The sequence below is a fragment of the Oncorhynchus mykiss genome, chromosome 14 (assembly GCF_013265735.2).
Source record: "Oncorhynchus mykiss isolate Arlee chromosome 14, USDA_OmykA_1.1, whole genome shotgun sequence".
Taxonomy (NCBI): domain Eukaryota; kingdom Metazoa; phylum Chordata; class Actinopteri; order Salmoniformes; family Salmonidae; genus Oncorhynchus; species Oncorhynchus mykiss.
Genome location: NC_048578.1, coordinates 11,423,373 through 11,446,903, shown reverse-complemented (window position 1 = coordinate 11,446,903; position 23,531 = coordinate 11,423,373). Strand labels below are relative to the sequence as shown.

General features: G+C 42.9%; 1 protein-coding gene across 6 annotated transcripts; it reads right to left on the bottom strand.

The window, feature by feature from the left end:
• Positions 1-99: 99 nt before the first annotated feature.
• Positions 100-20,486, bottom strand: si:ch211-235e9.8 (protein MGARP). 6 transcript variants are annotated; one of them, XM_036942948.1, is made up of 8 exons: positions 19,381-19,493; positions 17,243-17,343; positions 16,908-17,013; positions 15,711-15,731; positions 9,464-9,856; positions 2,957-3,530; positions 2,191-2,239; positions 100-1,937 (listed from the first exon to the last, which is right to left on the bottom strand). In XM_036942948.1, exons 2-6 carry the CDS (start codon positions 17,324-17,326, stop codon positions 3,085-3,087), a joined length of 1,050 nt encoding a protein of 349 aa, XP_036798843.1. In that variant the 5' UTR covers positions 17,327-17,343; positions 19,381-19,493; the 3' UTR covers positions 100-1,937; positions 2,191-2,239; positions 2,957-3,084. The 6 variants fall into 6 exon arrangements, with proteins under 6 accessions (XP_036798843.1, XP_036798844.1, XP_021416874.2 ...); XM_036942949.1 differs by having other exon boundaries at positions 19,276-19,398; XM_021561199.2 differs by lacking the exon at positions 19,381-19,493 and adding an exon at positions 20,230-20,486 and having other exon boundaries at positions 1,149-1,937.
• Between the last annotated feature and the right edge of the window lie 3,045 nt (positions 20,487-23,531).

Sequence of the window (23,531 nt, the reverse complement as noted above, 5' to 3'; positions counted from 1 at the left end):
ACAACGATAGTGAATGCTCACATATAGGACATAATTTGTCATGGTGTATTTTCAATAGCAGAGAGGTTTCAAAGTTGACACACACACACAAAATAAAGCTGTAGACAAAACTGAAATATTCCTTTATTTCAGAAAAACAGCAATGTTTCAAATAGTCACAGTTTGTAGCCCATGCTAGGCCAGATGCACAGCGTGAAGCCCTCCACTCACAGGACAAGCCACTATATAGCCCATTCAAAACCTGCCTGCAAACATTAGGACAGACACATTGAATTATCCCACTACTTAATTAGGAATGATTCTACATTCACTTCTTATCAACGGTCTCGGTACCATTTCAAATATGCCTAACATTTCAAAAATAAAATATAATATGTGAGGAAAGTGAGAAGATAACTAGTCCTACAACAAATATGTAGAGTATGTCTACAGTGAAAGCCTTGTAGGGCCTGCAGATTATTTTAACTGGTTCTGACAAAGTTACGAACATGTATTTGGGAATCTAAACTAACTAGTAAATCATTCATTTGAAAAGCTGAAAAAAACTTTAAAAACACTCACTGAGCCATATCAAGCGCTGAGTTAACGTATGTCACCACACAAGCCTGACTGCAGAGTAAAAACTGTTTTCATATGACAACAAGCACAACACTCAACTGTTTATACCAGCCTAGGAAAACATGCTATACACTCAACTCATGGCTTTTCCTATTTCAGATTCAGCTTTTCACCACAATAAGCTATAGTGGGTCACTTAAATAAATGGACTATCTAACAGCTGTGTACTCTATAGCCATGGTGCTGAGCAGAGAAAGGCTCTACAACAGAGGGGGAGGGAGAAAGTTAAAAGAGAGATGAAAATGTCTGCCTTATGAAATCTTGAAGAGCGACATCATGGACTACGCAATGGAGTCTAGCTTGAAGAGACATCACCGACTGTAAAAACCTGACTGATTCGTTGTCATGCTCTTTTCCCAATATGAATCACATGTCTGGCATGCAACTGCGAAGGTTTGTTCAACTGTAACACTGCATTAATAAAAGGTCTGTAGATCACAAGCTGGAGGAATACTGAGCTGGTAAGGTAGCCTAATTGATCTGGTCTCCCAAAAACAAGTCAGTGACTCAGAAAGAGTGATTTTTTGATTTGATTTGATTTCCAAAAGCAGTCTGATCGCATTCCCTTTGAGTTAAATACTTGTGATGTTCACATTGGAATCAGCCCAAAGAGTTAGAACATGAGGATAGTTGAAGAATGCTGGTCACATTCCTACCCGGCCATGAGGCAATTGGTGGCTGAGCAGCGGATGTGTAGTATTGCCTTGGATGGTGAGAATCAGAAAACACCATTGGAGTGAGTCTAGTGTGAGGTTTCTTGGGTGAAGTAAACTATGACATACTATGCTGTGAGAGTATCCTTAGCCTTCACAGCTGCAACCATACTGTATACTAAGAAAATATAACTCCCATTGAGAGAAAGACAGTCTCCGTTCAAAGGTTGTGCAGATGAACCAGTAGTAAACTCACAGTTGTTTTGTGACTGTGCGCATCTAAAAAGGTGAGAAGAGTAATGCATTGTAAAATATGACTGACTATCTGCAGTGACACAGGTTCAGTTGTGAAGCCTACATAGATGGACCATTTCTAAACATCTCCAATGTGATACAAGAGGAATATGTACCTCTTCTTGGAACAGGTGGAGTACATTAGAATAATATATCAGATGTTTGTTTCCATAAAGCAGGCATTATCTGAACATATACACAGACAATTCCCCGATGCAAGACAGGGAGAAAAGTTTTATACTACAGATAAAAATCAAGGGTAGACTGTCAAGGGTTAGGGGTCAAAATGTGTGGAAGGGTTCAAGTGTGGGGGAAGGCACATCCCTTGTCTTCCTCAGAGTAGATATATCATCCAGGGGCTCCAAGTGCTTACTGTGAAGAATAGAATGAGAAGAAAAGTTCAATAAAAACACATGGTATCAAGACTGGTGCATGACAGACCAGACAGAAAAAGTAATAAACTAGTATGCATCTAATCACCAAGGGAAAACACTATCGTTTTAGGTTAGACTATGTCCAAAAAGGAACATGTTTCTTGTGTATTGTAATCTAACCTAAACCTGTGTAGTGTTTTCCCCTGGTGAATAGATGCCTACTTAGAGAAGTGACTACAGAAGTTCAATACCTGTCAGTTGGTTCAACTGCATCTGTATCCTAAGCAGCCGTCGCTTGCCCTGAAGACCAACGTGGTGAGATCACATTAGATCACAATACTCTGACTAACACTGAAATGGCAGTAGCCTGTCAATCTTAAATTTGATACAGGATCACCCGGTTTGTTGCAGGACAAAAATGCAAACGTGTAGTCTATTAAAAGGCTTAAAAAAGGCTTCTGAAGTTTGTAATTTCTTTTTAAACATTTCAGACTTAATTTGCCCCAACTAAAAATGTACCAACCCCTACCAAAAACGTCCATGAATTATAATCCACCATTCCGTTTGCTGCGGGATTATTTTCCTGCTGTGAGAAACGGGTCAAGTTAAGATCCTACATCTGTACAACTATGTGTACCAGTATGACTGGTCGCATCATCGGTTGCATTTAGCTCAAATAGATCCTTTTCAACAAAATCCTGAATGCCTGTGTGTGCATTTATAAAGTGTCAGTCTTATTTTTTTAATAATCTACTCATCCAACTGATCAGACGTTTTCTTTTTGCACCTTTATTTAACTAGGCAAGTCAGTTAAGAACAAATTCTTATTTTCGATGATGGCGTAGGAACAGTGGGTTAACTGCCTGTTCAGGGGCAGAATGACAGATTTTTACCTTGTCAGCTCGGGGATTCGATCTTCCAACCTTTCAGTTCCTAGTCCAACGCTCTAACCACTAGGCTACCTGCTGCTAGGCTAGGTTACCTGATCAGTTGCATCCTGTTAATTTGTCAAATTACCTGTTACCTCAGCAGCAGGGGCCTCGTCTTCGTCTGGGATAATCCTGCCGGTCATGGGGCCAATCCCCAGGACTTTGGGCTTCTTGTCTGACTTGCTCGCTCCGTCCAGCACCACGACAATGTACTCCTTAGCAGCTGGCGTCTCTTCCACCACAGGGGCAGCGTCTGCCTCCACAGGGGCCGCGTCTGCCTCCACAGGGGCCGCGTCTGCCTCCACAGGGGCCGCGTCTGCCTCCACAGGGGCCGCGTCTGCCTCCACAGGGGCCGCGTCTGCCTCCACAGGGGTCTGCCTCCACAGGGGCCGCGTCTGCCTCCACAGGGGCCGCGTCTGCCTCCACAGGAGCAGTGTCTGCCTCCACAGGAGCAGCGTCTGCCTCCACAATCTCTGCTGCGGCAGCCTCAATTGGAGCTTCTTCGACTGCAGTTGGAGCCTCTTCTATGGGTGCGGCCTCGACTGGAGCGGCTTCTTCTGCAGCTGGGGCCTCTACAGGGGCAGCCTCCTTGACTTCTAAAACTACTTCAGCGACTGTTGTCACCGCCAAAGCAGAGGCTGCAGCCATAGCGACTGGTGCCACTGAAAAATAAAACCAAGCGCCGATACATCACTCACACTCATGTTACAAAAAGACTCAATATCTCCAACTCAATCAACATACAGTGCATTCGGAAATTATTCAGACCGCTCAACTTTTTCCACATTGTTACATTACAGCCTAATTCCAAAATGGATTAAACTAATAAAAATCCTCCATCAACACACACAATGACAAAGCAAAGAAAGTTTTTTTTTTTAAATGAGCAAATATATTAAAAATACAAAACAAATACATAACTATTCAGACCCTTTGCTATGAGACTCGAAATTGAGCTCAGGTGCATCCTGTTTTCATTGATCATCCTTGAGGTGTTTCTACAACTTGGGAGTCCACCTGTGGTAAATTAAATTGATTGGACATGATTTGGAAAGGTACACACCTGTCTATATAAAAAGGTCCCACAGTTGACAGTACATGTCAGAGCAAAAACCAAGCCATGAGGTCAAAGGAATTGTCTGTAGAGCTCCGAGACAGGATTCTGTCGAGGCAGAGATCTGGGGTAGGGTACCAAAACATTTCTGCAGCATTAAAAGGTCCCCAAGAACACAGAGGCCTTCATCATTCTTAAATGGAAGAAGTTTGGAACCATCAAGGCTCTCCCTAGAGCTGGCCGCCTGGCCAAACTGAGCAATCGGCGGAGAAGGGCCTTAGTCAGGGAGGGGACCAAGAACCTGATGGTCACTCTGACAGAACTCCAGAGTTCCTCTGTGGTGATGGGAGAACCTTCCAGAAGGACAACCATCTCTGCAGCACTTCACCAATCAGGCCTTTATGGTAGAGTGGCCAGACGGACGCCACTAATCAAGAAAAGGCACAAGGAATCTGCCACAAACACCTAAAAGACTCTCAGACCATGAGAAACAAGATTCTCTGGTCAAAAGAAACCAAGATTGAACTCTTTGGCCTGAATGTCAAGCGTCACATCTAGAGGAAACCAGGCACCGCTCATCACCTGGCCAATACCATTCCTACAGTGAAGCATGGTGGCAGCATCATGTTGTGGGGATGTTTTTCAGTGGCAGGGACTGGGAGACTAGTCAGGATCGAGGGAAAGAGGAACAGTGTAAAGTACAGAGAGATCCTTGATGAAAACCTGCCTCAAAGCGCTCAGACTGGGGTGAAGGAAAACCTTCCAACAGGACAACGACCTTAAGCAAAAAGCCAAGACAACGCTGGAGTGGCTTCAGGACAAGTCTCTGATTGTCCTTGAGTGGCCCAGCCAGAGTCGGGACTTGAACATCTCTGGAAAGACCTGAAAATAGCTTGTAGCGACACAACCCATCTAACCTGACAGAGCTTTAGAGGATCTTCAGAGAAGAATGGGAGAAACTCCCCAAATACAGTTGTCTTATTCTCTGTAATACAGAGTACATTGTCGTGGGGCTGGAGGGAGCGAGAAAGTCAGACAAGAGGCCCAAAGTCCTGAGGGTTGGCCCCATAACCGGCAGTTGTAGCGTCATACCCAACAAGACGAGGCTATAATCGCTGCCAAAGGCGCTTCAACAAAGTACTGAGTCAAGGGTCTAACTACTTACAGTACCAGTCAAAAGTTTGGACACACCTAATCATTTCAGGGGTTTTCTTTATTTTTACTATTTTCTACATTGTAGAATAATAGTGAAGACATCAAAACTATGAAATAACATATGGCATCATGTAGTAACCAAAGTTCAATCAAAATATATTTTATATTTCAGATTTTTCAAAGTAGCCAACCTTTGCCTTGCACACTCTTGCCAGCTTTGCACACTCTTGGCATTCTCTCAACCAGCTTCATGAGGAATGCAACAGTCTGGAAGGAGTTCCCACATATGCTGAGCACTTGTTGGCTGCTTTTCCTTCACTCTGTGATCCAACTCATCACAAACCATTCCAATTGGGTTGAAGTCAGATGATTGTGGAGGCCAGGTCATCTAGTGCAGCACTCCATCACTCTCCATGGTAAAATAGCCCTTACATAGCCTGGAGGTATATTTTGGGTCATTGTCCTGTTGTAAAACAAATGATAAGTGCAAACCAGATGGGATGGCTTATCGCTGCAGAATGCTGTGGTAGCCATGCTGGTTACTATTGTCACCGCCTCCTCCACGCTTTACGGTGGGAACTACACATAAGATCCTCCGTTCACCTACTCTGCGTCTCACAAAGACACAGCGGTTGGAACCAAAAATCTAAAATTTGGACTCATCAGACCAAAGAACAGATTTCCACTGGTCTAATGCCCATTGTTTGTGTTTCTTGGACCAAGCAAGTCACTTCTTCGTAGTGGTTTCTTTGCAGCAATTTGACCATGAAGGCTTGATTCACACAGTCTCCTCTGAACATATGTTATTGAGATGTGTCTGTTACTTGAACTGTGTGAAGCATTTATTTGTGCTGCAATATGAGGTGCAGTCAACTCTAATGAACTTATCCTCTGCAGCAGAGGTAACTCTGGATTTCCTTTTCCTATGGCGGTCCTCGTGAGAGCCAGATTCATCATAGCACTTGGCGGGTTTTGTGACTGCTCTTGAAGTCTTGAAAGGTTCCGGATTGACTGAACTTCATGTCTTAAAGTAATGATGGACTGTCCTCTCTCTTTTGTTATTTGACCATTTAAGAAATTCCACAAATGGACTTTTAACTAGGCACACCTGTTAATTGAAATGCATTCCAGGTTACTACCTCATGAAGCTGGTTGAGAGAATGCCAAAAGTGTGCAAAGCTGTCTTCAAGGCAAAGGGTGGCTACTTTGAAGAATCTCAAATCTATTTTGATTGTTTCACACTTTTTGGGTTACTACATGATTTCATGTGTTATTTCATAGTTGATGTCTTCACTATTATTCTACAATGTAGGAAATAGGAAAAATAAAGAAAAACCCTGGAATGAGTAAGTGCGTCCAAACTTTTGACTGGTACTGTATGTAAATGTGATATTTCAGTTTATTTTTTAATACATTTGCAAACATTTCTAAACCTGTTTTTAATCATGGAGTAGTGTCTAGATTATTATTTTTTTAATCAATTTCAGAATAAGGCTGTAACATAACAAAATGTGGAATAAGTCACTGTACCACACTCACCCAATGTAATGTGTAAAAAGGCGACCGAGAAAAACAGAAGCAGTTAGCCATGCCAACATGGAAGTTGTAGTATTTTGTGTACAAATCCCAAGAGATGGTGACACATTCTTGTTTGAAAAGTGCAGTTTAACCAGAAACGTTACCATCACTTGACTTCATGTGCAGACAAACACCACTTAGCCATTAGCCAGACAGAAGTCAATGACTTACAGGGAAGCCATGCTAGTTGAAAGACTCAGTGAGACTCATCCGAAAAGGGTAGCTTGAGTTGTACAAATAAAGTCAAACATTTTTGCAAAAACGAAAGACAAGACAGGCGTTAGCTAGAGCTTCTACAGGGAGAAAAAGGCAATCCGAATGGGTTGAGACTATTTCTTGCATTTGCATCAATATTGTCCAGTTGGAGGTGAATATAGACCTTCACCATGCATTGTGGCATTGACCTCTATTGCATTCATCTCGTTTTCCAAAATTCCCACATTTCAACTAAGACATGTACATTTTGGGGGGGCACATTTTTGGTGAATAATGCAAAGCAGAAATGCATTTGACCAATGCAGGCTAGCAGACAATGGAAAGAATGTACCCACCAGAGCACTGAGTGACCGCAGGAGAATGGGTGGTATTGAGTGGGTTAGGATGGAGCCTACAGGTGCAGAATTTCAACCCCTACACAGTGGAGGCTGGTGGGAGAAGCTATAGGACAGGCTCATTTTAAGGTCCGAATGGCATGAATGGAATGGTTTCAAACATATGGAAACCACGTTTGACTCCATTCCATTGAGCCAGTCCTGCTATAGCACCTCCAACCAGCAGTGGCATGGGTGCAGATAGGAGGCATAGCAAAGAAAGGCATTGAGCAGATGAGGGTACAGAAAGTGATGAAGTTAGTGTCTGGAATAGCATTTAACTGAGCATAAAAATTCCACATAGTGCATGTACGCAGCACAAAATGCCTTGTAAGAATAGAAGTATGATTGAGTCATTTCTAAATGTGAATACAGACATTAAAATAAGTGTATCAGAATATACATGTAAAGACCATCATTTTGCATGTTGCCAACCACCCTTTATAAAAAGAGGCCACCTCAAATAAAATGCCTTCCTGCCAAATATCACAAAGGCGCACACACACACACACCAAACAGGATAATGGTTTGATTTGAAACACATTGGTCTTGACATATTTTCACAACTAGGGAGATTCTGATTTGTGTACTGCTCTAAAGTAAATAATTTGTCGACTCGTGGGGCAACAGTGCAGAGATGAATTAACTCGTGTCGGTGTGGTGGATTTATCCCCAGGTCCTTAATGGTAAAACTATAGTATATGATATCAAAATATATTATAACGTTTGGTTAAAGGTGTTTTGATATTTACGCAATTATCACATTTATAACATTCTGAAGGCAGATTGTCTCGTCATTTTTCCTTGTGATGGAAACCATTATTTTGGAAAGACACTGGTTTTCTGCAGCCGAAAGCCGTTAGCGCAAGCAAACCAAATCCAGACAAATGAAACACGGGAGGGGATCTTTCCAGTCTCTAAATACTTTTATTGTTTGGCTCGATGAAATCCCATTACACAACTACTCACTGCGTGAACCAGTTTTTTAAAAAAGAGCAAAATCTGAATGACCACATGGTTGAGTTCATCAAGTTAACCTTACGAGGTCATTCCCTCAAAGTTCCAGTTTTACAGTGGAGAATAAAACACACGGCAACAGTTTGTTGTGTTACAGTCACAGAGCGTGCACAGGTAGGGTTGTCTGTACTAGCAGAAGCTATCACACGGCTGCACGAGATGTGCAGCGGGTTAGGTTAAACAAAGCTTTCATCATTACGTCGGCGTGTACCAACTCAGTGATATCTGGCAGAGAAGCATATTAAAAGAGGCTTAAAAAAGTACAGTAAATGTAATATCTTCCAAATAATCCCTGAGTAGTAGTGATTGGTTAGCCGTGGACTGGGCGTACACATTACAAACAAAATAATCAAATGTCTCATTTGAGGTGTTTTCCTGTTTTTGGTTGCATGCGACGGCGGGCCTCTGAGGCAATGCAGGTGAGAGGTTAAAGATTGTTGATACGCTAGGTCAGTGGAGATCATAAACAGAATGGTGAAAGATGAGTGGGCCATGTTTGAGAGGAAGGGAGAAAAGGTCATTTGGAGGGAGAAGTGATTTGCAGCTGTGTGTTTTTATCCTTACTGTAATGACACAAGGTTGAAACTGTTACATCCTTAACTGTGCAAGAGATAGCATTGATGACATCACTGCCACTTTCTAAAGGGTCTCACTGTGGCGATCTGCTGTTCTGTTTGGATTGGGAATTCAGGAAAACACAGCCTCAGCAATGAAAGCTTTTTAGTGCTTTTACCATCTCCAGGAATCACAACAACTATACTGTACATAGCCAGGAGAGACTGAACTTCATAAAGTAATCAAACCCCACAAAGTCTGGAAGCTTCTAGTGTGAAGGGGGGGGGGGGGGGGGGGGGGGAAATAACAATATTCTACTCAGTCTTCTCACTTTAACTTAATCAGTCATATCATTAATTACACCTCTGCCATCTATATAAACTCTAATAAATAAAATGTGTTCTTTCCAGAGAAGAACCTTTACATCTCAGGAGTCAAGCTCTAAAGTGGTTTTTGGAAAAGGTGGGATCAGTTTTAGGTGGTACTGTATTATATGGTGTGGGTAAATAGTGCACACCTAACCTTCCTCTAGTTGCTTGTCTATCAGTGTGTATGTGTGTTGGGCTGGTGGTGAAGGACAGTGTACGCGCCCGTTACACCGCAGTAACAGCAGCCTCGGGGGCTACCTCCTCCTGTGCGGCCATACCATTGCTCTCTGGCTCTACCACAGCAACTGCTTCCTCGGGGAAGGCGGGCACGGCAATGGCCTCTGCAGCATCCTCCACGGCCTCGGCCACTATGACCACTTCCTCTGCTGCCGCCTCTACTTCCTTGGCCACCTCAACGACCTCTTCAGCAACCTCGGCGATGACTTCAGCAGCCTCGGCGACAGCCTCTGCGACCTCCTCCACCACAGTCTCTGCTTCTACTACAGCCACTTCCTCTACTGCTGCCTCCACAGCAGGTTCTTCAGAGACTGCTTCGGTCTCTTCAGCAAGTTCTGCTACGTTTTCCGCCTCTACAGTCTCTTCAGCTGCAGGCTCCTCTCCAGGCGCCGCCTCCTCTGCTTCCTCCTCTCCATCAGCTACTGCTTCCTCACCTAAAACAGGAGGGAGGGAAAATGTATAAATCAGTAAAGATGGCATCGATCTTTGAAGGGCACCAACACCACACTGCCCGAGTAAGCCATGCTCTACAACACAATACTCAAAGAAATAAGTGGATTTACAGAGCATGTGAATTACCCTACATAACACCTACAATAACAGAATATTCACATAAAGTCATTTCTCTAAGTCATATCTGATCATGTACAGCTCTGATCTAGTTCTGTATCCTGAGCTGCCGTGTGCACAACTACACACTCAATCATACACCACGTCACACATGCCCATGCCACTCCTCTTACCACACCTCCGGCTCATACCACACTCCACCTAGAAGGGGAAAACCCCAGCAAAGCAAATCACTGCAGAGGAGAATTCACGACAGAACCACATGCAAACCCAAAGACAGAAAGGGAGGGAAAGAAGAATAAAAACGACAGAGGGAGGCAGGCAAAATTAAAGTGACATAGTGAAGGTAGACAGGGTCAGGTCAGAGGGTAGAGGGTGAGAGGATAAAGATGGCAAATCTTACCATCCAATCAAAGCTACCAGTACCTGGAAATTCCAACAATAACACAGAGACAACCAAGGTGGTTTGTGCACATTTAATTTTAAAATGTACCCATTAACATGAATCCATCCTGGAAGAGGCCACATACAAGAGTTCATCAAATCAAAAATGGGGAAATCCAGCAGAGAAACTTTCAGAAACAGACAATAGTTGAATGTATGGGACGTAGCAGGAAAGTAGAAGAGATTTCCCCCTTTTCAGATTCATCCAAACAGTCCAGTAGGCTATAAAGTCCCCTGACGTGTAGGCAATTTACTTTTACACTGAAAAGAGTAAAAATAGGAGCGTTAGCGGAAAGGGAGGAAGAGAACCTTTAATCAAAATAACTTTAAAATCAGAAAAATGTCACCATTATTGACAATTCAAGTTCAACATCCAAGAATATGATAATCAATTCCCTACGTGATTCTCTTCCTTGTGCAATGCACTGATAATGCTAACAGTGCGTTCGCATTCTAGGTGCATAACCCCCTTAAGGGCGCACTAAGATGACATCACCTGTTGTCTCTGTTTGGTAGCGAATAAAGAGCCTCTAATAAAGAGGTACAGGTTTTAAAGAGGTAAGGGGAGACAGAGGATTAAAAGTGAAAGAGAAGGGGGACATGTTTTGGGATGGATCGTCCAATAGGAAAGGAGTAGTGTCAAGGAGGGGGACCCCCTGTTCTGATTAACAGGTATTTCAGACAAAAGGATAGGTTAGGGTCAGATGGGAGAAGCTGGGTGGGGTGGGATCAGATAGGAAAAAAACTAGTTTCCTTTCAGAATCCAAAGGACCACCAATAAAATCTATATATCAAAGTCATCAACAGCATTAGTCTCAAGTTTAACATCTTGAGAAACCAAAATATTTTGTGCAGGCAAACTCATTCCCAAACAGGTCCTTCCAAATATTACCATCAACAGTAGGTTTTACACCAACCAGATGCTTATGGTCCACTAACAATCTTTCTGGCATTAACCAGGTTTCCAGTCAACCCTTTTATGCACGTTAAGTACATGTCAGAATTAGTTTGACAGGCCTGAATGAAACAGCAAGTCTAAACTTCCCAAATGTCGACAAAACACCGTAGACAAGGTGGGATCTTTGTGTGTCTGTACAATTAATTAGAGAAATGGTGATGAAAATGCTTTTTATGCGCAAATATTGATATAATAACCATCATATTGGAAGTAAACTTGGGAGTCACGCGATGACATGCATTCTACAGTGCCCCGAAACCTGCTCCTTTTACATACTAGACGACCAGTTCTTATAGCCTTTAGCCGTACCCTTATCCTACTCTTCCTCTGTTCCTCTAGTGTTGTAGAGGTTAATCCAGGCCCTGCAGTGCCTAGCTCGACTCCCCTTCCCCAGGCGCTCTCATTTGTTGACTTCTGTAACTGTAAAAGCCTTGGTTTCATGCATGTGAACATTGGAAGCCCCCTCCCGAAGTTTGTTATATTCACTGCTTTAGCACACCCTGCCAACCCGGATGCCCTAGCCGTGTCTGAATCCTAGCTTAGGAAGACCATCAAAAACCCTAAAATTTCCATCCCTAACTATAACATTTTCTGACAAGATAGAACTGCCAAGGGGGTGGAGTTGCAATCTACTGCAGAGATAGTAAGACAGAACTCTGCAGGCTATCCAGGTCTGTGCCCAAACAATTTGAGCTTCTACTTTTAAAAATGTATTTTCCAGTCTCTCACCGTTGCTGCTTGCTATAGACCACCTTCTGCCCCCAGCTGTGCTCTGGACACCATATGTGAATTGATTGCCCCCAATCTATTTTCAGTGCTCGTGCTGTTAGGTGACCTAAACGTAGACATGCTTGACACCCCGGCCATCCTACAATCTAAGCAATATATACTTCTGTGTATTGATTTTAAGAAAGGCATTGATGTTATGGTTAGGTACACGTTGGAGCAACGACAGTCCTTTTTTGCGAAAGCGCACGGCATCGATTATATGCAACGCAGGACACGCTAGATAAACTAGTAATATCATCAACCTTGTGTTGATAACTAGTGATTATGATTGATTGATTGTTTTTTATAAGATAAGTTTAATGCTAGCTAGCAACTTACCTTGGCTTCTTACGGCATTTGCGTAACAGGCAGGCTATCTAGATTGCTTAGATTGTGAGGCAGGTGGTTAGAGCGTTGGACTAGTTAACCGTAAGGTTGCAAGATTTGATCCCTGAGCTGACAAGGTAAAAATCTGTAATTCTGTCTCTGAACAAGGCAGTTGACCCACCGTTCCTAGGCTGTCATTGAAAATAAGAATGTGTTCTTAACTGACTTGCCTAGTTAAAAAGATTAAATAAAAGGTGTGTAAAAAAAATCATAATAATTATCGGCAGAATCGGCGTAAAAAATACAGATTTCCGATTGTAATGAAAACTTGAAATCGGCCCTAATTAAATCAGCCATTCCGATTAATCGGTCGACCTCTACTCCAAATACACCTCTGCTGTCTTCAATCAGGATCTCAGCGATCACTGTCTCATTGCCTGCGTCCGTAATGGGTCTGCGGTCAAACGACCTCCCCTCATCATTGTCAAACGCTCCCTAAAACACAGCGAGCAGGTCTTTCTTATCAACCTGGCCCGGGTTCTGGGACACTAAAGTCCATGGAGAATAGGAGCACCTTCTCCCAGTTGCCAACTGCACTGAGGCTAGGAATCACTGTCACCGCCGATAAATCCACGAAAATTGAGAATTTCAATAAGCATTTCTCTACGGCTGGCAAGTGTGTCAAATCGGAGGGCCTGTTGTCCGAACCTCTGGCAGTCTCTATGGGGGTTTGAAAATAAAAGAGAGCCGCACACTCTAGGAGCTCAGATGCAAAAATGTAATACCAACATTTCGACAGCCAAGCTGTCTTCATCAGGGTATATATATGGCTCTCTTTTATTTTCAAGTTTCTACTCCGCTAGCCAGCACCTTGTCTTTATAGGTGTGCGTTTCTTTTTCTTCTAGATCAGTCTCTATGGGGGTGCCACAGGGTTAAATTCTCGAGCCAACTCTCTTCACTGTATACATCGATGATGTCGCTCTTGCTGCTGGTGATTCTCTGAACCACCTCTATGCAGACGACACCATTCTGTATACATCTGGCCCCTTCCTTGGACAGTGTGTTAACTAACCTCCAGACGAGCTTCAATGCCATACAACTCTCCTTCCATGGCCTCCAACTGCTCTTAAATACAAGTAAAACTAAATGCATGCTCTTCAACTGATCGCTGCCCGCACCTGGCCGCCTGTCCAGCATCACTACTCTGGACGGTTCTGACTTAGAATATGTGGACAACTACAAACACCTAGGTGTCTGGTTAGACTAAAATCTCCTTCCAGACTCACATTAAACATCTCCAATCCAAAATTAAATTTGGAATCGATTTCCTATTTCCCAACAAAGCATCCTTCACTCATGCTGCCAAACATCCTCGTAAAACTGACCACCCTTCCGATCCTCGACTTGGGCGATGTCATTTACAAAATAGCCTCCAACACTACTCAGCAAATTGGATGCAGTCTATCACAGTGCCATCCATTTTGTCACCAAAGACCCATATACTACCCACCACTACGACCTGTATGCTCTCGTTGGCTGGCCCTCACTACATATTCGTCGCTGCTACATACAAATCACTGAAGCTGGAGACTCATATCTCCCTCACTAACTTTAAGCACAAGCTGTCAGAGCAGCTCACTGATCACTGCACCTGTACATAGCCCATCTGTAAATAGCTCATCCAACTACCTCATCCCCACACTGCCATTTATTTATTTTGCTCCTTTGCACCATAGTATCTCTACTTGCACATTAATCTTCTGCATATCTATCACTCCAGTGTTTAATTGCTATACTGTAATTATTTCGCCACTATGGCCTATTATTGCCTTAACCCCCTTATCCTACCTCATTTGCACACACTAACAATTCCTCTACAATGCAAAACTTTTTCTATTGTATCATTTACAGTATGTTTGTTTATTCCATGTGTAACTCTCGTGTTGTTGTTGTTGGTGTCGCACTGCTTTGCTTTATCTTGGCCAGGTCGCAGCTGTAAATGAGAACTTGTTCTCAACTAGCCTACCTGGTCAAATAAAGGTGAAGTAAAAATGTTTTAAATGTGAGGTCCTCCCACTACGACTCGGGAAAGCATGCAGTTTATTAGGCTATAGATTAAATATATTATGAACTTCACAGGGTGGTGAAAGTGCAAGGTGATGACCTTGATGCTCCTTTCCAATATATATTGAGGGTCTTATTCTGGTGACATGACAATATTGATGCTAGGCTGCAGTTTCACAAATTAAAATAATATTGCTCTATTGTCCATAATAATCTCATGTAGGCTACACCAGCACTGTATCTGTAAGCGGTTGGCTAGAGCGCACATGCAAATACCAGAGTGGGAACATGCGCTATATATCACACAAAAAAAATCTGAAAATGCGATGGAAACCCAATTAACTTGTTGTCTGTACATGGGAATTTAACCCATGGAAACTTCTCTGGTGGGAAAATCCAAATGATATTTTTGCAGACTGTTGCGAACTGGATGGAAACCTAGCTAATGACAGAAAGCCAAGAGCAACTCCAGAAAACTATAAGAGTAGAACCTGTTCTAGACCCGACATTTTATCTGGGTTTCAATTCAAATAAATGAGTTAATCTCAGACAGTTATCCTATTTACACTATGCATTAACACATTAAAGACTAAAAAGGTTAAAAGCACTTAGAACTCGTTGCTGATCAATTAATTGACTGAAGATTGATCAGATGAGGCAAATGGCTCAGGCAGTTATTAACCAGAACAGGGAGACCTTCTAGCGTGGGTGTAAGAATCGATGTGACTGGTGCTCCGCAGTGAATAACCAATGAGGACTAAGGAACCCTATGATGAGTGGAGACGTCACTAATAACCATAAAGTAGATTGTCGTGGCATTTCACAGCATTTTTTTTTTTAAATCACTGAAATGCAATACGTGAAGACTCCACCCATTTCTGAATCCACTCCTTTTGGCCAACATTGGTTCTCAGAATGCGTTTTCTGAACACGTCAAGAGGAAAGCCTAGGTTTGTGAGTGTAACTATAGAGAAACAGATACATTTCAAGGCAATCAGTGAGAGAGAGTGAAAAAAAAAAATCAAATCCATGCCAAGGTACGCTTAGTCAGTCTAAAAACTATGTTTCATTGGTCATTCAGAAAGAGTTATTTAACAAGCTGTGAGTTAAAATAAATCAAGGGCATTAGCTATAAAAGCCACACATAGGAACTCACCCTCCTCTTCCTCATCCCTGCCTGGAAACAGACAGAAACGCATTGTCACAGGTTTACATGTGGATTATATGGAGTGTATGATTATAGTGACCCGGCTGATACGTGTATAAATCGTGTATGTATATGAATGAGGTTGGTTGTCTTAGTAGGCATGTCTGATCTGTACCCAGTTATGATATATGATACAGACATGGTGGGTTTTATCTTTACACACTTGTATGAGCGTGACAGCCGTGCGCTTGTGTGAAAGCTGTGTAGGGAGTTTATGGTTATGCTGTAGCCTGCCAAAGTAAACATCCATTACCACTGGACAACAAAAGGTACTGTAATTATACATCTTATCTCAACTGTTTATACAGCAGAAGTAGTCAATTATGGACCTCTCCCAGTATCAATACCTAACTGCCTGGCCACTGTTGGATGACATAATAGCTGGTCATATAAATAGAATGGTATTGGACGAGAGTGTGTTTGTGTTTTCAGGAAGTGATTATAGCAAAAGTGAGGTGTGATAGTGGGATGACTTGAGAACGATATACAGGGCTCTGACAGCTGCCTGGACAGCAATGACCAGAGAACGTGGGGGGGGGGGGGGGGGGGGCTGGCTGGCCTGCTTGGCTAAGAGTCAATGGTGGTCTGGCCAAAAGTACTGCCTGCTTGTTATTGCAGCACACAGAGTTGACTGGGCTGTCCCGTCTGTGTCAACAGTTATTAATAAACTATGACAACGACAGGGGGAGGACGGAGACAACTATCAGTGTGTGTGTGAATTCTAATGAACTCAGCAGGCTGTCTACTGCAGCAGAAAGGCTCTCCCGGGGGGGGGGGGGATAGCCAGGCTATAGTTTTAGGTGCGTGGTCACTCAGTGACATTCCTTGGTCGTAAGTAGAGGATTATCCAGGCCTGCTGTCCCACAAACCCTAGCTTGGATTTCTGCCTCACACAGACAGGACGGCCGTCGAGCTGCACTGCCAACCATGACTCATGAATAGAGAGAGCTGAGGCCACTGAACTGGGGGGGGGGGGGGGTCACAGTCATTGGACCCATACCAAACAGGGTCTAATCCAATAACCTGGGAGGTGAATGACACGAGGGGTTAGTTGAGGTTGTGAGGTAAGACTATGGGTGAGGTTGTGAGGTAAGACGGTGGGGTGGGTAAGTTGTGAGGTAAGACAATGGGTGAGGTGAGACTTACTCTTGGGGGGCCATGGTTTGGGAACCCACTCGGTCTTAGGACGAGCGTTGATATCCGCTACACGGTCGGTGAATCTGGCGTGGTCTGTGGTCACAGTGCTGTACGTCTGTTAGAAGAAATAAAAGATCAATGCTCAAAATAGTTACATATTTTCCTCTACCAATGAAACACATAAGTCTTCTGAGGGCAACTTTAGACATGTAACAGAATAAAAGAGCACATTATAAAGTTCAAGGTTTATGGGAAAAGGCCAGTCTGGTATTGTTTTTCCCCCTATGAGCTACGTCATCTAAACTCAAACAGATCAAAGTAAAAATGGACAAGTGTAGACTCACATAGGCGACAGCTCCAGCGAAGGCCCCACCACACAGCAGGGCATAGATGATGTTATCACCAGTACCACCGGGGAGCGACGACATCTGTCGCCGTGGCAGTACTACAACAAAAAACAATAAAGGTCACCAGTTAGGTAAAGGTCACCCGGCCTTCAGAGGTAATCAGGAAACACGGTAGATGTCACAGGATATTCAACATTTGATCTTGACCCCACAAGATTGGTTTAAAAAGATTACAATAGGACAGACCTAATGCAGTGAGAGGGAAGCATGAGGACAGAGGATTTGTTGAAGCATGAGCCCTGGATTTTTATTGGATTAGGTGGAATGGGTTTAGGTGTCCAGGAATATGCCTGTCAGAGCTCATTTGACTCCAACTGAAAAACAGTGCTCGGCTGGTAGAACGCCAACCAGACTAACACTAGGCAAAAGGAATAAAGTGAAATAGGCTAGTGTAAAATAAAAGTTTAGTCGAATTCGAGCTAACGTAAATTTGCCTAGAAGGTCAGTGCAATAGCAATATTCAACAGCAGGTCAAATGACCCACCACCAATTTTCATCTTTCTCCTGCAGCATATTTTTTATGATAATCAGCACAAGGGGGTGCTTTGTCATTTGACATAGTTCTTTCACTTTGACTGTGCTTTCCCGGAGAGCCATTACGTCGGCAGAAAAAAAGTGTAGCCAGGCGCTTTGCTTACTTTACGCCAAGACCTGGACCAGAGTCAGCGTTTCCTCCTAACGCTGCTGTAGGTCAGTGCGCTGCCCTCATGGCAGACAGGCACACAAACGCCATACGACGCGGACAATCTTACACACCACTTAGAACACCACAAACACGCACCTCTAGACGATTGTTTTTGTGACGGACACACACAACCCTTCGAAGACAGACATGCATATACAGCCATCGTGCAGACAGACTTGCACAAAAACAGTGTCACAGCTTTGCCGCGGTGAAAATAAAAATGTGTCAAGTAGCTACAGTTGAGGACACAATGTACAGCAAGTCACTCCCCGGTTTCACTTGTACAGCAAACAAGCACACCCCAAACTAACAGGAGAGCCTGCAAGCCTTTCACATTGAGTGAGCATACGTGGGGGACCAGTTATTTAGGCTCAAATTAAGTTCAGTCTAGATTTTAGTCTAGACATAACTAGTTTCATTGGAAGAGCACTAGTAGGTTCTCCTTTCAAAAAGGAACACCCCGATGACAAAACAGGGAGTGTCACTGCAGGGGAATTTTAACCCTCAAAGTTCTCATCCCTATGATCCAATCACTGTGGCCCTACCTCTGTAACAAGGCTCTAGACCAGCTAATCTGTTCAACCCCCACTGCAGTCCCAGGGTTATAGTGGCGTGGGATTGTGATAACACAAGTGGCCGTGGATCAATGTCATAGGATTAAGCTATGACACCCGCTCTGTGGCTCAGTACTGGTCAAGGGAGGGGAGTGGGCAGGAAGGGTCCCACTGCGATAACAGGAGTCCCTTTTGTGAATGTAGAGTTGTATGCTGTACAAACGCAAATCAGGGGCCAGTGTTGCGTAATCTCCTAAAATGCCACCAATGGTGTTTGGCAGCAGGACATGGGACAAGCTCATATTTGTGTGTGTGTGTCAGTGGGGAGAATGCTGGAGCAAAAGCACAAGGCATGTCATGTTGCCATCTTTGCTTAGCCCTTGGGCCATTTCTAAGAGTAGCTAAACCAGTTTCTGCAGGGGCTACAGCAAAGAATGAGGAATGCCATCGTGCCAACAAACAGTGTGTAGATTCCACTGAAAGGTGAAGGAAAATAGTGCAAGGTAAAGCACACAGGGAAACTAGGGGGGGGTTGATCACTTAGTATGTTTTTCTCTCAGAAGCTTACCTGTAAATAACTACCAAAATAAAAAGAAACACTTGATTAATGCGAAGTATGTTGAAAAAAAGGTGTGGTTCCTGAGTTAATTAAGCAATTAACATCCCATCATGCTTAAGGTCACGTATAAAAACGCCCAGTTCTAGCTTGTTTACGTGATTTTGGCAGTTACCTGTTGTTGTCAGCACAGTATATGGTTGTCTGATTGCTTGAATCTATGCCTATTGAATGTCTTTTATATTAAGGTTTAAAGCGGCGTCGAAATTCAATCAGTTACCGTTTTCTGTTCAGAAGAATGCAAGTTCATTGGTGCGTGGTCCCGCAGAGGGCGCTGTATGGTGACGCGTGCTTTTGTCCGCAGTCCATACATTGAGACGCCAGTGACACGTTCTCTACCACGTGAGCCAAAGTAGGAACCTTATGTATGCCACCTCCGATTTAGTTAAGGTCAAATATTAAGGATGTTTAATAACAATAAGGTTATGTAACCAGTTTTTACCTTCCAAGCTCGTGGTTCGTAACTACAGTTAAAATGTATGATATGCACACCTAGGCCATCGTCCTCGACAAAAGTGACAAGCTGGTACCGACAAGGAAACTAAGTAATTCACGATTGGATAGGATTAAAGATTTGTTGGCACAGTCTACCACGGAGTATGCATAGTAACACTTGCACTTCGTTTCGTAACAAAATTACATGGGGCCCATCTTGTTTGGTTTGGATAATTTGAGGGAGTGGATTGGACATGGAGAAAACAAGTTTCTCTTTAAACCGTGTAATGTAACAATTTAACGCTCCAATATCAAAATTAACACAATGAAAAGATTTAGAACATAATTAATTGGCCAACATTCCAATTGACCTTCACGTCCCTTGTACTGTAAAACAGGTGCCATCTTTCAAATTTGGGATGAGACGGTTTCAGTAAAGCCAAACCACATGAGAACAAAATGTTATATTCTGAAATGTACGAATATTCCTCTACCCATAGGCTACCCTTAGCTTATACATACAGAGGAAAGAAAAGCCAACAGGGATACACAGTTGCCATCTTGTATCATGTAACGTTACAACTTTAATGTGGTAAGACTTCGCTATCATTTGAACCGATTTTGTCATACTCACCATCTCTAGATAACTGGTAGGCTGACTTCCTTGCCAAATGCCCACATCTTTGCCAGGCCGTTCTGCAGAGAAACATCGCTATGCGCTATCCAAAAGCTACCAGAGGAATGCAGCGTGCGCCGAAGCGAGGGAGGGCAGAATGACTGGCTGGAGATGACAGGGTATGCGAGCCTGTGATGAACGAAGCAGAGCCCTATCTCACTTGTGCTTAGCACTGGATGTGTGGTAGTGATGGCTCGTTCGCGAACGAGTCGGCTCTAAGAGCCGGCTCTTGTAGGTGAACGTTGGGAGCCGGCTCGCATATCAGAAGTGCCGAATCTATTCATAAAACAATTAATATATGAATAATCAAAATATTTACATTCATATAATTAACTAATTCATTGACTAAAACGATTGCCACCGATTTCCAGCCATTTTCGATCGTGGAGGACATAGTTTTGTTTAAATTATAGCAAGAGTCTAAATCCAATGAACACAATTCCAAGCAGGAAAACCCTTTCAAAATCACTTATTCCACAACTGTATGAGAGCACACAGGCTTCAGTGCGGGAAAGAGTCCAAAAAGCTACTGCAGCTTGCCTTACCACTGACTGCTGGACATCAAGGGTAACCACTTCGTACCTGTCGGTTACATGTCACTTCATTGAAGATTTTGATGTCGAGCTGTCTTCTGGACTGCTTTGAGTTCAGTGACAGACACACCAGAGAACTTGGCAGAGGAACTGTTGAGAGTGGCCAGAGAATGGCAAGTAGATGGAAAAGTGGTATGTTGTGTTAGCGACAATGCAGCTAACATAACCAAAGCCATGGACATTTTACAATTTACCCATCATCCATGTCTTGCCCACACAATCCACCTGATTGTAAGAGATGCTCTGAAGGTGAAGACCACTGTGGACAAAGTGAAAGAAGCTGTGGAGTACTTCCACAGGACCACAGTAGGTGCTGAAAAACTAAAGTCTACACAAAGCCAGATGGGGATGCCTGAGCTGAGGCCTGAACAAGACTGCACTACAAGGTGGAATTCAACATGTTATATGTTTAAGTGGTTTCTTGAGTCAAAGGATGCCATCATCTCTACCCTGACCATTGTCAATGCACCTGCTGATGCTCTGACCCAAGAGGATTGGGAGGTGGAGGAGGAGGTGTGCAGAGTCCTGGAACCCTTTGAGCAGGTCACTGTGGAGATCAGTGGAGAGAGGTACAGTAAGCAGTTATTACTACATCATTTAATCCAGTATTATATATGTAGATGAGAATGTAGTATCAGTAGACAAACATAAACCTGAACTAATAAGTTACTGTTCTCTCTTTTCAGCTATGTGACATCCTCAAATGATACTCCTGTGTAAGGGTCTGCAGCGAATCACAGCCAGCCGCCAGAGAGAAGCAAATGTAACCACTCGACATGTGACAGAGTTGATGGACACCCTATGTTCATCAATAGACAGAAAGTTCCACAGAATGGGATATGATCACATGCTATCAAAAACTGCTGCACTTGACCACAGGTTTAAGAAGTTAGCCTTCAGTGATGCCAGAGCGATTGATGAGGCACTTCAGAGAATAACCACCGCTGCAGGGAGGGACAGCCCCAGCAGTCCGCTGGCTCAGGCACCAGGGAAACAGGAAGAAGATCTGCAGATCTTCTGAGCTGGTGGAAGAACAAGGCCTCCGTCTACCCACGGTTTACTAAAGTCATGACAGGGAGACTCTGCATAGTGGCCAAATCTGTTCTCTCAGAGGGTCTTCTCGAAAACAGGACCAATAATTACTGAGAGAAGAAACCGCATCAGCCCCTCGACAGTGAGGCAGCTTGCATTTCTGAATGCAAATCTCTCATAAAAGCAAAATATGGTCAGCATTGCTGTGTGCTTCTGGTTATAACATGGCAATAATGAACAGAGAGAAAAGAGGGACCAGTTTAATGTTTTAAGTGGGATGCTGCAGTTTGCACAATTTTTTATTCTTTATGGTGTAATATTCTATTATTATGTTCAGATTGTATTCATTTTGAATTGTTACATTTATATGCACTTTGTTTATGTACATTAAAGTTATACTTTAAATGCACATGTGTAATAGCATCTTTTCTTCATTTCAATTTGTGGGATGCTGCAGTTATGCACATTTATTTTTCTTAGATATGGTGCAATATTCTATTATGCTGTTCATATTGTATTCGTTTTGAATGGTTAGATTTACATTCACTTTGTTTATATACACTCAAATGTTCTCAAAAAATAAAACACTCAAAAGTACTTTAAATACAAATGTTTAATAGCATTCTTTTCATAACCACAGTGTATTTAATAATGCATTGGTTTGTTAAGGTAGAGTATGATTTCATTTAATAATTTAACTAGAACTGTTTTAACACCAATCATAGTCAAACTAACGCAAACTTTCTGACTTGAAAAAATACAGAACATATATATTTTTAAAAGAGCCGTTTGGGAGCCAAAAGAGCAGCTCTTTTTGGTGAGCTGAGCCGAACGAGCCAGCTCACTGAAACGAGACGGCTCACTGAAAAGCGCCGGAATGCCCATCACCAGCGCCTAGTATAATTGTAATTGAACACAGAATAATCCATTTCAAACAGGTATGATTTTATTTAGCGACATGAGTCTGCGTTCTTCAAATAAAGTACAACTTTAAACCAGTTACTGTAACGTTTTGCAATAAAATAAAAACGTGTATGAAGGTCTAGTTATGTCTGAGAGAGTATTGAATGAAAGTGTTACATGTTTTTGCATGTTAATACATAAGATGCGTTTTTTTTTTTATTTTTTTTATTTCACCTTTATTTAACCAGGTAGGCCAGGTGAGAACAAGTTCTCATTTACAACTGCAAACCTGGCCAGGATAAAGCAAAGTAGTGTGACACAAACAACAGAGTTACACATGTGAATAAATAGGTCATAGTGGCGAAATAGTTACAATTTAGCATTAACACTGGCGTGATACATGTGCAAAACATACTGGAGTGCAAAAGAGCAACAAAAAAAATATACATGGGGATATATATGGGGTGGCTATTTACAGATGGGCTGTGTACAGGTGCAGTGATCGGTAAGCTGCTCTGACAGCTGATGCTTAAAGTTAGAGAGGAGATATAAGACTCCAGCTTCAGTGATTTTTGCAATTCGTTCCAGTCATCGGCAGCAGAGAATTGGAAGGAAAGGCGGCCAAAGGAGGTGTTGGCTTTGGGGATGACCAGTGAAATATACCTACTGGAGCGTGTGCAATGGGTGGGTGTTGCTATGGTTACCAGTGAGCTGAGATAAGGGGGGTTTTAC